The sequence below is a fragment of the Euphorbia lathyris genome, chromosome 6 (genome assembly GCF_963576675.1).
Source record: "Euphorbia lathyris chromosome 6, ddEupLath1.1, whole genome shotgun sequence".
Taxonomy (NCBI): domain Eukaryota; kingdom Viridiplantae; phylum Streptophyta; class Magnoliopsida; order Malpighiales; family Euphorbiaceae; genus Euphorbia; species Euphorbia lathyris.
The window spans coordinates 68941981-68958964 of record NC_088915.1 but is presented as its reverse complement, the minus strand read 5'-3'; the positions used below and the strand labels follow the sequence as shown (position 1 = coordinate 68958964).

The 16984-nt window shown below is 36.9% G+C and overlaps 1 protein-coding gene across 1 annotated transcript; it reads left to right on the top strand.

Moving 5' to 3' along the window:
* The first annotated feature begins 3552 nt into the window (after window positions 1-3552).
* On the top strand, window positions 3553-14309 carry LOC136232429 (vesicle-fusing ATPase). The gene is made up of 21 exons (XM_066021588.1): window positions 3553-3853; window positions 4351-4446; window positions 4537-4618; window positions 4819-4869; window positions 6107-6277; window positions 6786-6940; window positions 7026-7134; window positions 7775-7874; window positions 7966-8021; window positions 9136-9201; window positions 9315-9397; window positions 9807-9940; window positions 10404-10614; window positions 10937-11068; window positions 11170-11230; window positions 11345-11404; window positions 11669-11727; window positions 11854-11941; window positions 12418-12540; window positions 13586-13651; window positions 13938-14309. Exons 1-21 carry the CDS (start codon window positions 3678-3680, stop codon window positions 14079-14081), a joined length of 2223 nt encoding a protein of 740 aa, XP_065877660.1. The 5' UTR covers window positions 3553-3677; the 3' UTR covers window positions 14082-14309.
* Window positions 14310-16984: the final 2675 nt, after the last annotated feature.

Below are 16984 nucleotides of genomic sequence, written 5' to 3'. Positions count from 1 at the left end.
GAGGCGTGATGGCCACACGCCCGCGTGTCGATTCCGAAAAAAAAAATAGCTTTTCCCCTCCCAAAACCCGTAAATAGTCCGTTAAACCCGTAAATAGTCCGTTAAACCCGTAAATATGTGGTTAAACCTGTAAATAGTCCGTTAAACCCGTAAATATGCGGTTAAACCCGTAACTACAGAATTGTACTTAAAACCAAAAATAATATAAGTTAATTAATAAATATTATTAATCACAACATATAAAACTAATATAATCTAGTCCAAGCCTCTCTCTTTTCAGCAAATAAATTCTCCAAATGACGAACACTCTGATGAGAAAATAATCGCCATTGGGTGGCAATGGGAGGCACTGGAAACGAAGGATGTAAATAAAGACGTATGTAGTGACGATAACTTCCCAAATGACAAATCACAATCTCTCGCTCAGGTGGTCTTCCATCGTCCGAACGCATTGGCAGTATAGTGCAACATCCTAATTGTTCTGTAGTAAAAAGGAAAATTACTGCGTTCAATACAGATGCAGCAGCAAATAAGTCATCTGGAACCACCATCCAGTGGGACTCGCCACAACCCCCTCCTCCCCATTTAATACGTGTGAGGGCAGCATCAAACCCGTTCCCGTACACTGGCACATACAGATCACGGTTTGCCCGCATCTCATTCTCTATGAGCACTCTCATCAGCTTCCACTCCTCTTGATTAAAAATGATGGCATCGGCTAAAACACGAAATCCACAGTTACCATCTGCTACAACATCATGGAATCCAGTAATAAATGGTACGATGAGACGTTGAACCCGATGTAAATGGTGGTAACTGGCGATATCCGCATCATATCCGACTAAAAATATTAATATATGAAATTTATCAATAAAAATATATTTACTTTAACTTCAACATATATATAAATGAAATAAAATATACCCGACATCTGGCTGTTATGCACAGATGAGGATGAAGAACGTCCTCGACTACGACTACTCCTCGAACCCGAGGACCGTGCTCGACCTCGTGGTGACTGATTGTACTCCCATGCACTCGGATTTCGTTTTGTTGATGAATTTCCCCTTGGTCTACCCCTAACAGTGTCTTTGACCTCAGGTTCTTTAAAGCCACTTTGTTCCGGGTTTATCTGATCATGAATCATCATCGATATGCTACGCACCATTGAAGGATCTAATTTTTCAACCTTTTCCACAAGAGATTGAAAAAATCGGTGATCCTCAGACCCGTCAGCATATACTTGAGCAGTAACTGGTATGTCACTCAACCCTTCAAACGCAAGAGATCTCCAAAAAGGGTGGATGCGGTCAACGCGGACCGATTCATTTGTGTCAATATATGTTTTCAGCTCACATGCACACGGAATGCCATGAGTCATGGGCAACACGCATCCGCATTCAGTTACCACATCCGTACTCAATGCGTGCATACGCTTGAGCTCATCATTTAGTACAGCCAAACAGTAATGTGAAACGTGTAAGTCGAGATACGTGAAAGGTTCTCCACAGTGATTCACCGCGGATCTTCTTCTTGAGTCCTCGAGTGAGTATCTGATTATATACAATGACGGATTATAAAACTAATGTATTAAACCTTAAAAGATTAAAGAAAATAACAGAATAAATGTCTTACTTGATCGTCTCGATTTGAGCCTCAATGTCCTTGTGCACCTTCGCCCACACTGTATCAAGTGCACCAGTAGATGAATTCAACCACTGTTTCAACTGTGCATGTGAACTCTCCACTCGACAGGTTGTGGTGTTTCCTAAGTGCAACACCTTGTTCGTCCATGCTCGACAAAACTTCTCTTTATGCACTAGCCACGTGGTCTCCACATACTGAATCACACCAGGCCAGTTGCCAGTAGTATTCTTCATAGCTACCACTGCCGCCTCATATTCAGCTTCTGTCGGAGCTTCAATAATATGTTTCCATTTGGAATTTTTAAAAATTTCACCAAACTTCTTCATTCCACTCAACTTGCCAACTCTATCCTCCACATCCTTATTAATATACCATGTGCACAATATATGATGAGAATGAGGAAATACCTCACGAACCGGCCGCATCAGTCCTAACTCCCGGTCTGTAGCAATGACTGCCGAATGCACAGCAGGTTGGAGCAAAAGCTTCAATTTTTGTAACACCCACATGTAACTACCCTCCGTTTCATCCTTCATGATTGCATAGGCGATCAAAAAGTTTTTGTTAGAAGGCGTCATACCAATGATTTCGAAGAATGGCATCTTATACTTGTTTGTTTTATATGTTGAATCCATACCAACAAACAAGTAATAAGATCGGAACAGTGTGATCGATGTTGGATGTGCCATAAATAAGTGAGTCACGACATTACTGTCCGGCACCGCTTGCGTCCAATGTACATAGTCCTTATCTATAGCAAGCCGATAAAACTGACCGATTACATCCCGACCCTCAAAGCTCTCAGTCCTGATTTTCTCCCTGTAGTTGTAGATATGCCTTTGTGTCGGGCAATCCTCCGGATGTTTTTCTTTGATTGCAGCAAAAATAGCACAAGGCTTAGCTTGAGCTGAACTCATTTCACGAACGAGTTTTTTGAAAGCCGGGCTTAGTCCGCTCATCTGTCTGTAGCCCTGACGATATACAGCCAACTGATGACAGTGTTGTCCTCTATCTCCAGGAATCCCATTCACCACCCAACCGCTCAATTCGCCGATTTCCATAACCTTTATCTGGAATTTGCACCCACAGTACTTTGTTTTTGTATTCTTCCGTAATATAACATCCAAATCCATATCCTTTTTCCTTTTATAATTCTTAACACCACGAGCACATTTAACCAATATCCACTTTGACTTGCGCCCCGTCTTGTGCGACGCTGTTGTTAACTCAAACCCGATCCCAATTGCTGTCTGTTTTGCCCAGTTAACAGCTTCATGATATGTTTGAAATGTTTGTTTGGGGAAAAAATGCGAGCTGTAATCTATGCCGTTTCCGCCAAATTCTTCCCACGAAACCTCCTGTAAATGATTAATAACGAACATTTTGTATTAGAACGTCACATTTATATAGCGTTTCGGTGTCTAAACTCGGATACAGCCACAAATATGCTCGGGCGTGTGAGCATCACGCCCCACCACATGGTGGGGCGTATGAGTATCACGCCCCACCATGTGGTGGGGCGTGATACTCATACGCCCGCGCGCCGAACCAGAATATTTTTTAACACTTCAAATCATAGAAATTCAAGGAAGCTAAATCAGAAACATACCTCCACTTCGGATGTAGCATCACTCCCGTCTACTCTCGGTGATAACGGATTGCCTTCCATCAAACTTTTTATCTTTGATTCGGATCAAAATGGGTTTGAGAGAGTTTGGGAGGGATTCAAATTTTTTGTTTTTGTTCAAAGGACGGATAAATCTTTTTTTCGGGGCTGGAAGTGTGAAAATGGGGCTGGGTTTAGTAACCCACATTAAAATTGATTAGTAAAAAAGGTTAGAGTCAAATTTGTGAAGTCTTTTTTTTCCCTTCCCAATTTCCATATTTCTTATAACTGACAGACATATTTCAAAAATCTCCCCAAACGATCCTCCCTCTTCCTTAGTAAGGAAGGCAATAATAACATCCATTATTCTTCATTTCTCCCAAATTCAAAACAGATCTTCACCGAAAAGAAGAAGAAGCTAAAAATGGCGGGCCGCCACAGTTCTGCACCTGCGACGATGATCGTGACCAACACTCCGGCAGCAGATCTAGCACTCACGAACCTCGCCTACTGCTCGCCGCCTGATCTCCACAATTTCGCTGTTCCCGGAACCAAATATTTCCTGGCTTTGGTCGGCGACTCCGCGGTTCTATCTCTTTCATATCCTTCCATTTGCATTGTCCTTTTACTTTTCTATTTCAGCTTAGTTTTCTATTTCCAGTATTTCTGAATTCTGTGAAGTCGAATTTTCATTTGGATTTCATCTCTTGAGATTAGTTGCTTGGAAGCTTTGATGGCAATATTTTCACATTGAGGGTTTACAGTACCTGTGAAATTGTCAGAATCTATGTAGCCAGAGAGATACAAGAATTCAATCGGCTTAATTTTGATTTGAAATTATCATCAAGTTGGTAGAATCCGATTTTTTCTATTAGGTTTTATCATCACGATGTTTATTGCTAGACATTAGTGTTTGGTTTTTTGAACACATTAACATGACTTGATTTGGCGTGAATGGTACTTTAATCGAATTCAGTATTAAAGAAGTCTAGGAGAGAATGTTTTAATGCTGTTTAATCTTATATATTTTTGCGTGAAATTTTGAATCAATTCCTTGGAATTGCTTTTATATTTTTGTGGCCTTAACTAAGAGTTACTCCTCACGAAAACATTCGTGCTGGTCATATTGCCTTGAATGCTATTCAACGTAGACATGCAAGAGTTTCTACTGGTGACTCGATTTCTATGAGCAGGTTAGTTGTTGACATTACATGTCCTTATGTTTCATCCTTACAATTTTTTGACTCATCTGGTTATGTTCTTTTTTGTTACATCTTGTTTAGGTTTATCCCTCCTGATAATTTTAACCTTGCTATGCTTACTCTGGAGTTAGAATTTGTGAAGAAGGGGACAAAGAATGAACAAGTAAGCAGGCTGGCAACTTCATTTGTTTTTTTTTCCATTTCTTAGTTCAAGTTGGAGATTAGGGCATGATAATTTTGTTTATTCATCTTCGATTTAAATGAGCAAACAATTTGTCCATGGTGTTACTAGATTTATGCAACTTTTCTCATGGAGGTAGCTCTGTAGTTTGATATTTATTTATTTATTTTTAATGTTTGCAGGTGGATGCTGTTTCACTGGCCAACCAGCTCAGGAAGAGATTTATTAACCAGGTATAGTTATTAATTGTTGTATGGCTGCTATGTATTACTAATGCTTGCGTGCTTGCTGCATTTGATTGTTAACAAAATAAGACAGAACTTTGAAAAGATGAGCATGACATTATGTTGGCATTTGTACTACTGATTTGGACATGTTCATAAGTTTACTTAACTGGAGTTAAAAAAATCCATGTGAAGTTAAGAGTTTTTACATATGAACTAGATCGTAACTCTTTATAGGTTTCATGATCTGCAATGAGAGTAGTCGATAGGAAGCAGAACTCAAAATGAACAATATCTGACAGGAGACAATGATATAGGAGAATCAGGAACTTTTATGAAGATGAACTATAGCCAAACAAAAAGGAAATACAGTAAGAGAAATCTCACTGCTCAAGCTCTCAGCCGAAATTAACAAACATAATACTTATTATGACCTATGTACCAATACTCAGCTGTATATAACTGCCTTGATACCCTCACTGCTGCCAAGGACTACCTAACTGCCGTTTTCCAGCTTCCACGTGTCCCTTTCTGATATTCTTCCTAGAATACACACTCCATATCTTGTGTTTACAAAGAGAGCTGATCCAAGATCTGGCCCTTAACTAAATCTCCATCAGTAGTCCATGAACTGCATTGACCTTTCGCTATGACAAATAAAATATATTATAGATGAGGGGGAAAAAGCTTTACCAAAATGACAAATAAAATATATTATATATTATAGATTATAGATTATATTTACATCTTTCATGACAGTAGAGACAATTCTTTTGTGGAATTGTTTTATGTGACTAATGCCAAGAAAAGAGACTTGCTACTGCTGCAAAATTTATGCTTCGGGTCCCTGGATTATAAATGCCAAATAAGAGGAACACTTTTTACAGTGATTGAATTTCACATAATCATCTAATTACCAGAATAGAGTTTGTTCTTTGCTTCTTGCCATTTCCTATCTCATAAAAGGGGTTATCTGAAGCTACCCGGTCCTTATCTGTGTTGGGGGATATTACAGGAAGAATCTAGGATTGGGCTTGAATTCACCTGTTCAAATAAAATGTAATAGCTACTTTACTTAATAAGATCAGAAATGGCTGCTGCTGTAATGGCTCTTTCTCTTCAATTATAAACAACATTTCCAGATTTGTTTGTTAATTTGATATTTTAAACTCCATGCTGTATTTCTTTCAGATATTAAGGGACATTGTTTTTGTCTGTCATGGAATTGGATTATCTTTTTTTGCAGGTTATGACAACGGGCCAAAGAGCATCATTTGAATATCATGGAACTAACTATATCTTCACAGTCAATCAAGCTCTTGTAGAGGGCCGAGATAAATCTAATGAAGTTGAAAGGGGAATGATTTCAAGTGACACGTACTTTATCTTTGAGGCATCAAATTCAAGTGGTATAAAGGTTAGTGTTCGCAGGTTCATGTTTTGTTCTTTTTACTAAGCCTATATGCTTAATAACGTTTCATGGCCTCTGGCTTCTAATTTCCCTTTTTAATTTCAGATTGTGAAGTCTAACTTGTAGATCCTTATGAAGTAGTTTAACTTGTAGATCCTTATGAAGTTCAGTTAAATGCACATTTGATTAAAATATTTTTCTTTTTGCTGTTTGTAATGCTTGTTTCTTGTCTTCATAATAACTTTGACCCCCTGATGTTTCCAAGGTAGTATCTATGCAAAAATAGTATTCTCGATTTTATATAATTTGCTCTTTGTATGCACAGAACATGATATTAAGATGGACATGTTCGTATAAGTTGAATTTGTGTTCCTAACTTCAAATGCTGTTTGATCTTCTTCACAACCATCTTTATCAATTTTATATGATGACTCAATGTGGAAAAGATGCATTCTAACTCTCTGTTGATCTAGTTATGGATTTTATTGATACATCAATATTATCATTTTTGCAGGTTGTTAATCAACGTGAAGCTGCCAGTAGCAACATCTTCAAGCATAAAGAGTTTAATCTACAGTCGTTGGGTATAGGTGGCTTAAGTGCAGAGTTTGCAGATATATTTCGGAGAGCATTCGCCTCTAGAGTATTCCCGCCTCATGTGACAAGCAAGTAATATGATTATTTCTTCAAGTTATGTGCATTATTTTTCGTACATGCTTTGAGCTTTTCAATAATGAAGCACTTTATGTTATAGACTGGGGATTAAACATGTGAAGGGTATGCTTCTGTATGGACCTCCTGGTACGGGAAAAACACTCATGGCTCGTCAAATTGGGAAAGTCTTGAATGGGAAGGAACCAAAGGTTTGAACATAACTTTTCTGTGCATTATGCGTGGCTTATTAAAGAACAAATGATCGGAACTTCCTCCTAGTGCCATTCAGTATTGATATACTCTTTATCTTCAGTTTCAAATCAAGAGTTTTCACTCAAATTCGTGCAAATATCAACATATATGACAAAGCTCCAGTCTACTAAAGTTTGACCACACATAGAACTCTTCTACAAGATCTCAAATCAAAGTAAATCGACTGTGATCACTGATCATTAATTTGGTGATTTACTTTGATTTGAGATCTTGTAGAAGAGTTTTATGTCTGGTAAAACTTTAGTAGAATGGAGCTTTGTCATATATGTTGATATTTGCATGAATTCGAGTGAAAAAGGAAATGAAAACTCTTGATTTGAAACTGAAGATAAAGAGTATACCAATACTGAATGTCACTAGGAGGGAAAAAAAAGGGAAAATGAAAACCTTCCTCTCTTTATGCTCTTTCTTGTGGCATGTGGGTTTGTATTCCATCATCAACAGTTGGAATAAGGTAGACTGCACAGATAAAAAAGAAACTCTTTATCTGGAGCATGAACAACTTTTTTTTGCACATTTAATTATTATTTAACTCTAAATCCAGACTGTAAAATGCTTTGGTGAAAACTTTGCTAGATTGTTAATGGCCCTGAAGTCCTGAGTAAGTTTGTTGGTGAAACTGAGAAAAATGTTAGAGACCTGTTTGCTGATGCTGAAAATGATCAAAAGCTGAATGGTGAGGACCTTCATGATTTGATAATAGTTTCTAGGCCTTTTTTTTTCTTTGTTCCATAACTATAATGACATCATATCCTTTTATTTTTCAGGTGATCAAAGCGATTTGCATGTCATAATTTTTGATGAGATTGATGCTATTTGTAAGGTATGTATCCTAAATGATAACTAGCATTTAATGTTATAGTTGACCAGTAGTAGCATTCAAATAGCTGTGATAGAGCAAAACATGCTTATACTTAGATGTTTTACTTTATTATAATCCTCTCAAGTTATAGACTTTAAAGCATTTGTTATTGGCTGAAGTTATGCTGGGTTATGTGTGCTTGTGGTTGTTGGATCTCAAGGTTGAATGTGGAAAAGGATAATAATTAGGTCAAATAATCTTATACGATCAGAAGAAGTATAAAGTTTTATGTATTTTTTGGTGGCTTTGTTGAATGTGCTTGTTGCTGAAAATATCTTTTTTCATCCTTTGTTTGGTTTCGTGTTCCAACAAACAAATTTGTGATTTTATTAGATAGACCAAGCTTGTCCTTCCTAGAATTCCACTGTGATATTAATTTGACGTCGGAGCACTTCTGTATGCTCTCTGTGGCAGTTATGAAATTATAGAGTATTGAATAAATGGTGATTCTGCTGACCCTGTCTTGTTTGTTTATTGACTAATAATGACTAGTTGAAATAGTAATGCCAAGATGGAACCTCATTTTTATATATTTAACATAAAGGCCTTAAGTTGTTGCCCTGAACCAATTCAACAAAGTATCTTTAAGATGGACTAATCGATGGTTAAGTAGTTATTTTATGAGTAATTAGGTAGTAAAAATGAATTAATAGCGACAGGTTTTTGGAAGAAAAAGTGGGTGTAATTGTTCAATAGAGTGACAAGGTGCTGGGATGTACAATTGAATGGTTAATATAGCACAAGGAGAAGGGAAAAACCTTATTACTGTGTCAGCTAACCTTTATAGAGCATGTGTTATGGGTCCATTCTAGAGAACTTCACTGTAAAAGACGGAAGGACAAATATGTATTTCTTGAGACAAACATAGACAATTTATATACTAACTTTTATTTTGTAAGGGAAGTACTTGTGTGGTTGGAGCTTTAGCTCGCTTTAAAATGCGTTTTCTGTAATGCTGGAATATTTGCATTTCTATATACTCATGACTGCTTGCTAAAGGAGTTTGTGTACTATTTATGTATTTATTGCTTATGTGTGATTTTAGAATAGGAATGACCTTATTCTGATTTTGTAGTCAAGGGGATCGACAAGAGATGGAACAGGAGTTCATGATAGTATTGTGAACCAGCTACTTACAAAGGTTGGTAAACAATTCCACATCTCATTTAGGTTATCATACTCAATGTTTGTTTATTTTTTTATGTAACAATAACAAGACTGTCAGCATGACCAAAATATTACTTGTGTTTCCAGATAGATGGTGTGGAGTCACTAAATAATGTCTTACTTATTGGAATGACCAACAGAAAGGATTTACTTGATGAAGCACTTTTGAGGTTTATCTCTCTTCATTGATTTTCTATGGATGTTTGCTATCTATTGTGCCATGTTTTTCTAAGCCTATTATGTGATGTAACCTTGAATAGCAAATGATAGTAGGTATTTGATTGAAAGCCTATTCAGAGTTCATCGATTTTCTTAATTTATTGGAGGTTTAGTTACTTATTAAGTTATTAGATTAAATGAGGAGATACATAGTACATCTATGTCATATCTAGTGCATTGATTTTGATGTTTTAATTAGTGAATGAATTTATATTTATATTCATATTGTTATTATTATTAGTTTCTTTTCGTATGTGGCTAAAGAATCAAACTAGTCCACACGAAACAAGTGTTCTCTGACAAACTGCTTGAGCAACAAACTGCTTGAGCAATGATTGAACTTTTGAATATTTCTGCTAGACCTGGGCGATTGGAGGTTCAAGTTGAGATAAGCCTTCCCGATGAAAATGGCCGTATTCAGATTCTACAGATTCATACAAACAAGATGAAAGATAATTCTTTTCTTGCTCCCGATGTGAACCTTCAAGAGCTTGGTATGTGTCTTCATTGCATACTTGTTGGCTTTAATTAAAGTTTACTTCTTCGTCGGTGATCCATTATATGAGCGTGCTAGTACATTTTGGGTTTAGAAGCTGCTTTTCAAAAGAAAAGGTTGTATTTGTTTGCTATAGTCTTGTATTCCAACTTTCCATCTTATGTGGTTGATTTTGTATGTTTGGGTTGGGCAAATAACATGATACTGTGGAATTATTTGTGCGTGAAAAATGTGCCAATTTCATATGGGTGGGTGGGGGTAGCTAACTTGAAACTCCAACAATGATGTATATAATATATTCTTTTATATCATTCAATTTTTGTTCAAATATTGATGCTGCATGATCTTTTAATACAGTGCCAATGATCTGAATTGCATTAGTGAAATGAACATGATAACTATCTTCACATCTGTAAAAGTTGCGAGGACTTTGTTCATGAAGTTATTGTACTTTTGTACAGCTGCTAGGACAAAAAATTATAGTGGGGCAGAACTTGAAGGTGTTGTTAAAAGTGCCGTGTCATATGCTTTGAATCGGCAATTGAGTATGGATGATCTTACCAAGCCAGTAGATGAAGATAGCATCAAAGTTACAATGGAAGATTTTTTAAATGCAGTCCACGAAGTTGTTCCTGCATTTGGAGCCTCAACTGATGACCTTGAACGATGCAGGTGGGGTCAAAAATAGTCTCAAGGCAATAAAAAATCATGTTTACTTTCTACTGTGATCTGTTTAGATAATCTTTTAAAGTTTATATAGCTGGCTCCCAAGAAGTGATATTCTTGATAATGATGGCGAATTTTACTTGTCCTTTTGAATGCTCCATTATTTTTAAGATGATTTTGCGAACAATGTTGGATTTTTTATTTTGCATGACGTCCATAATTAATTTATATTGCAACTGTTATATGGCATAGCTGCAAGTAAATTTAAACAATATGTATTTTGGTTGAACATTAATTGACTCATTTTACTGCATTATGTGATCTGTAGACTTAATGGGATTGTGGATTGTGGTGAACGCAATCGTCACATTTATGAGAGAGCTATGGCACTTGTGGAACAAGTTAAAGTTAGCAAAGGAAGTCCACTTGTTACTTGCCTTCTAGAAGGTCCAAATGGAAGGTATGATTGGACCTTATGTATATATATACAATTAGTTGGCTTACGTTGATTTATTAATTGTGATTTTTTTTTTATGGATTTCATTTACTTCTCTTTGACAGTGGTAAAAGTGCGCTGGCAGCCACTGTTGGTATTGACAGTGACTTTCCATATGTCAAGATAGTAAGCTCTTAATCTTATCCCATATTTTATATTCCAGATCTTTTTCTCGCTTTAAGTTATACATTGAGGGAGATGTAGAAAAACTCTTGAAGTTTTTTATTTCCAATTTTGTAGGTCTCAGCTGAAACGATGGTTGGCCTTCATGAGAGCAGTAAATGCGCACAGATTGCAAAGGTTTGTCAGTCAGCAATTTTGAACTCATTCTGAATTCACTGGCGGAAATTTGGGGCTTCTTTTTTTCTATTCTTACAAAATTAGGGTTACTCTTATTTGCGTTGAAACTTGCAGTATGCTGTGGCCTTCAAACAATAGTTTGGCACCAACATAGAGTTGTCTGTTATTTTCACATGTGGTTAATTGGTTATCCTTTACTTTGTTTGAGGATGCATACTGGTATTTATTTCCTTAAGTTGCATTTATATGTTGGATATTCCATAGGTATTTGAAGATGCATACAAGTCACCTTTAAGCATCATAATTCTTGATGACATTGAGAGGTAAGTGGTTGTAAAATTTATTTTATCTTTTTGGTCAACATTAATTGTTCTCTGTCATAGTTTTTTTTTTGTTCCCGTGAAGATGTATTTGGTGAGTTGGATGACACAATAATTCTTTTGTTGCAGACTCTTGGACTATCTTGCCATTGGGCCACGCTTCTCAAATTTGATTTCTCAGACATTGATGATTCTCATCAAACGTCTTCCTCCAAAGGTTTACTTTGTTTCTTACTTCTGTTGGTTTGATTTGAACAACATAAACATACTCTGTATTCATTTCGTCTTTTGCGGGTTTTATGGAATGCCAAATCTGCAATCGTTTTTCTAGTCCACATTTAAATGGAAGATTGTTTATCTATCTGTGTCTGTGTGTGAGAAAGAGAGGGAGAAGCCATCTTGGCTTTAGTAGTTATATTAATTATCATTCTCTGGCTTTCTGGAGAAGCAATTGAACCTGGGAGCTTGAGTCATTGGTTGCTATTAATCCTCACTAAGCTGCACTCGTAGTCTCCTACATAAGGACACAGTGTAATATTATGCTTTGTGTAGTTTTTATGCATTGAAGCAATTGGGACGGTGCAATTTTTACTGCACAAGAGAATATATTCACACTGCATTTTGCATCTTTATTTGTTTACATTCCCTGGATACTTTGATTGTCAATTTTTTTTTTTTTGAATTTGCTCTCAGGGAAAGAAACTCCTAGTGATAGGCACAACAAGCGAAGTTGGCTTTTTAGATTCAATTGGCCTTTGTGAAGCTTTCTCAGTTACTTACAATGTTCCCAAATTGAAGACAGAGGATGCAAAGAAGGTAATCAATTTATTTCATATATTTTCTGGAATTGTACTTTTGCTTTTTAGTCTGTCATCATATTAGAGCATCTCCAATGCAAGCACCCTTCAAAGTTGCCAAAACTTAACACATCATCTCAAAATATATTATTTTATTTTCTATCTCATCCACATCACCTTTGGCAACTTTTAAAAAAAACCCATCCCCAATGCCAAGCAACTCTAACAGTTGCCACTATGGTCCCATAAATCATTATTTTATATATAATTTATTTTAATAATAAATATTGCCATAAAATTCCACCAATAGTAGGCAACTAAATCATTAAAAAAAAAAAAAAAGGGTGCCAAAGGGGTGACAAAAATTGGCAACATTGCCATAATCATTTAAGCAAACGTTTGTTACTCCAATGCAAGACACTTTTTCAAGCATCCTCCATCTCATCAAGCACCCTTCCAATTTGCTAGCTGATGTGAAATTCTTCATTTATAAATTTAGTGGTCTGATCAATAAATGAATCCAACTACTTGGCTTTGCGTCTTTATAATCGAACTAGAAGTGTAACATTCTAGTCGCATAATTTTTTTTTGCTTGATTTCTCAATTGGTAACTCATGCAATAATTTTGGACTCCAGATTGGGGTCATGTCATGTTCTTTCCTGAAATGCTTAAAGCCAGACTGCACCATTTGTGATGTTGAACTATATAAAGATGGTGCAGTTGATATTTTCTGTTCCCGAAGGGATTGTGTTTAATATAGTTTCTCTAAAGATTAGGATAACTTCATTCTCGCTCAAAATGATTAGTAATCTGAAAGCTTTTTCATGTGAATAATGACTTATTGAAAAGCACATTATAATGATGAATAACAAGCATTTGAGCATGGCTGTGGATTCCACAAATAGTGTTTTGGGCACCTCTTGATTATTATGCAAATGAGAGTGAGCTTGTACTAGTAGCTGTCCAAAATACATGTTCTTACAAACTGCTTATAGACTTGTTTTCACAAATTTACTTTCATATTTTATATGCTAATGATATCAATCTGCATTTTCTGGTTCAGGTGCTGAGACAGCTTAATGTTTTTGCTGAAGAAGACATTGATGCAGCTGCTGAGGCACTGGATGATGTAAGCCATTTGAAAACTGTCATTTCTTCATTGTTTCTTGATATGTGTGCATGCTGTTTATATACCAGTCAAAACTAGGATTTTTATACTGGTTAAGAGATTGAATTTTCGGGTTTGATATTTATTAATTTGGGGTGGATGATGAGACAGTGAGTTTGATGCTTACTTGTTTGGGCTGTGTGTGTTTAATAGGCACTACTGGGTTAATGATCCTTTTTAGCAATGAGTTTTTGGGTTGTTATTTTACTGGTTTGTTAATCCAGTTTCTGTTCATTACTCTATGTAGACGCCTATCAAGAAGCTATATATGTTGGTTGAGATGGCAGCCCAAGGCGAGACAGGTGGCACTGCGGAGGCAATTTATTCCGGAAGACAGAAAATCAAGATTGATGAGTTTTATAGTCGTCTTCAAGATGTCGTAAGATATTAATTTTGAATATATTTTTGCCTTGTGTAGAAACACATTTATTTTTGGCTTTTGCGCGGATTTATTCTCCTTTTTTTACAATTTCATATTACTAGTGAGTATATATTGTTTTCTCAATATTTTTTAGAAACATAACTAGAAAACTTCGATTTGGCTTTGCCAACTTTGTTGGGCCTCAGGAGGTATTCAGTTGGGTTTGAGAAGCTATAGAACAAACGAGATGTTTGCTTATTGATTCTTGTTACAGATGCATTGCTGTCTCATGAGAACATGTATGATTGTTTATATTATTTATAGAGTTCACTAAGAGTCTCTTGGAAATGCTCTTCTCTTAAGCATTAAAAAAGGAAAATAAATTTGGTTTGATAGAAGGATATTTCAAGTTTCTAACTATATTACTGCTAAACAAGAAGTGGGCGGGCTTGGGCTTAAACATTATAGGGATAATGACCAAATTTTTCTCTATTCATTTTTTGGAAAGTGTATGTATAAAATAATAAATTTTTACTCCTTATGATTATAAGTAAGATTAGTTTTATTTCTACTTAACAAGTTTGATTGATTATATTTGACTATTGGACATTTCAAATAAATTTATTGCTAAACTAAATGAGTTTTGTGTATTTTAAAAGGTTGTTTGTAACCAATTTAATAACATGGTCAACATTTCTTAGACAGTTTTTTTGATTAATTTTTATGTGGTAGACTTAGAGGGTGTTTGTTTCAGCTTTTTGGAAGAGCGTTTAGTGTTTCACTCCAAATCGCAGGAAATATAGCGTTTGGTTAGGTTTATATAACCGCAACGTTTAGCATTTTCTTTGAAAACGATAGCGTTTTGGAGCGTTTCACGAAAAACTCCTATTTGGAGCTTTTCATAAATAACTGTTTGCAATTAGTTGTTATTGACAGAATTATCCTTATTATTTCCACAAAATATAAGTAAGCATAGCATAGAGTCTGTTGAGCCAACTACTATCCTAGGTGACTCTATTAATCCTCTGTTCGACTCTAAAGTTGTGGCCATGGGGAGCTCTCAGAATTCTGGCTCAACTGGAAAATTAAAGACCAATGAGGTTAGTAATTTGAAAACTTAAGTTGGATATGAAGAAACCTAAGGCTAATCCTAAAAAGAACCATAGTTCTTTGGACTCTTGGGATAAAAGGGGGCCTGCTGGCACCTCTTCAAGGCTCTCAGGAACCCCGAATAAATACCTGGTCTAGGGTTTGGGCCTATGGTCAGTAGTCTTCCTTTCTGATGAACCTTTTTGTTTGGAATGTTAGAGGTGCGGCTAGTAAGGCTACCCGCATCCATGTTAAAGATTTAATTAAACAATTTAATCCTTCTTGTTTTGCTTTGCTTGAGACCAAGATTAGTGGTTGCAAAGCAGATGCGGTGGTTAGAAAGTTTAAGAATTGGAGTTGTGTCAGATCTAAGGCTACTGGTCCGGCTGGGGGGATTTGGCTTTTCTGGAAGCCAGGTCGTGTTAAAATTGATATTATCAGTATGGATAAACAATTTATTCATAGTAAAGTTTGTTACCCTCGTAATAAACCCTTCCTTTTCACCTTTGTTTATGCTGATCCTGTTTTGGCTAACCGCAAAAGGCTGTGGGAGATCCTGTATTCTATAAGTACAAGCATGGTGGATGCTTGGATGGTGGCTGGGGACTTTAATGATATTGCCCTTATGAGTGATCAGAAGGGGGGGGGGGGGGGGTTGATAGGGGTCAAAAACCCCTATCTCTGGGTACGATTTTAGGACGGGTTTTAGCGTTATTTCATGAATAAGCGAGCAATTCTCGCATTTATATGCTTTTGTGTTAGTTAGTTAGAAATTGAAAATGTTTTATTTACTTTTCGTTGTTTAGGCTCGTTTTCTGATCAATTTAGGCAAATATGGCCAAAATGGTATGTATGTTATAATTCCATTATCTTTTATAGCTAATTGATCCGCCAAAGTCGCACCAAACGGAGCGTTTGCTCAAAATGAGCGGTTGGCGGGTCAATTTAGCCTTGGGACTAATGCTATTTGGAGTTTTCGTGCATGCGCAGGGATAAGTTCGGGCGAAAAATACATTTTGGGACATCCAGCGACCGCACAGAGGCGTGCCGGGCAAAACCGCTCGTCGAACTGGCCTATTTAGGCCAGCTCGCCGAGCAGGCCTCCAGGGGCCTGCTCGGGCGAGCTGGCCTTCAGGGGCCTGCTCGGGCGAGCTGGCCAGGCCAGCTCACCGAGCAGGTCTCCAGGGGCCTGCTCGGGTGAGCTGGCCAGGCCAGCTCGCGGCGAGCAGGCCTACAAGGGCCAACTCGGCGAGCTGACCTACGGGAATCAGTCAAAAAAACTGATTCCCAGCCCCACGAAGCCACGATCGGCCCCACGACTTCCCACCTGCAAAAGGAAACAAGTTAGGTCAGAAAGAGAGCCCGAACCGCATCTATAAATAGGACTTTTCAATTGTAAATTAGATATCTTTTATCTTTGTAAAAACCTAAACTTCCACCTTGAGAAATCCTCTCCACCTCCTCCGTCTCCTTCAACCTCCATTGAAGACAGCTCCGAAGCTCCGTTCACCGAGGATTGCTCAAGTTCCATCCTTAAGTCCTAGGAAGACGCCTGCATTGGTAGACAGGTTCCCTGAAAGGGATTTTTCTTCTTTTACATTCTGTCTAGCCTCTGATCCATGTTATGAATCCTAGGCTCATTGTTTTTTACAAAGTAAAGCTTACTTTATTTTTTTCACCATTGGATGATGGTAGACTTTAACAAAGTAAGTCCATCCAATGGTGGTAAAAACAAAGTAAGGCTTACTTTGTAAAAAACAAAGTAAGCATAGCCTAACCTAACCCTTATTCTTTAATATTATTTATATTTCTACAACATAATTATTGGAAAACAAGATTTTGTT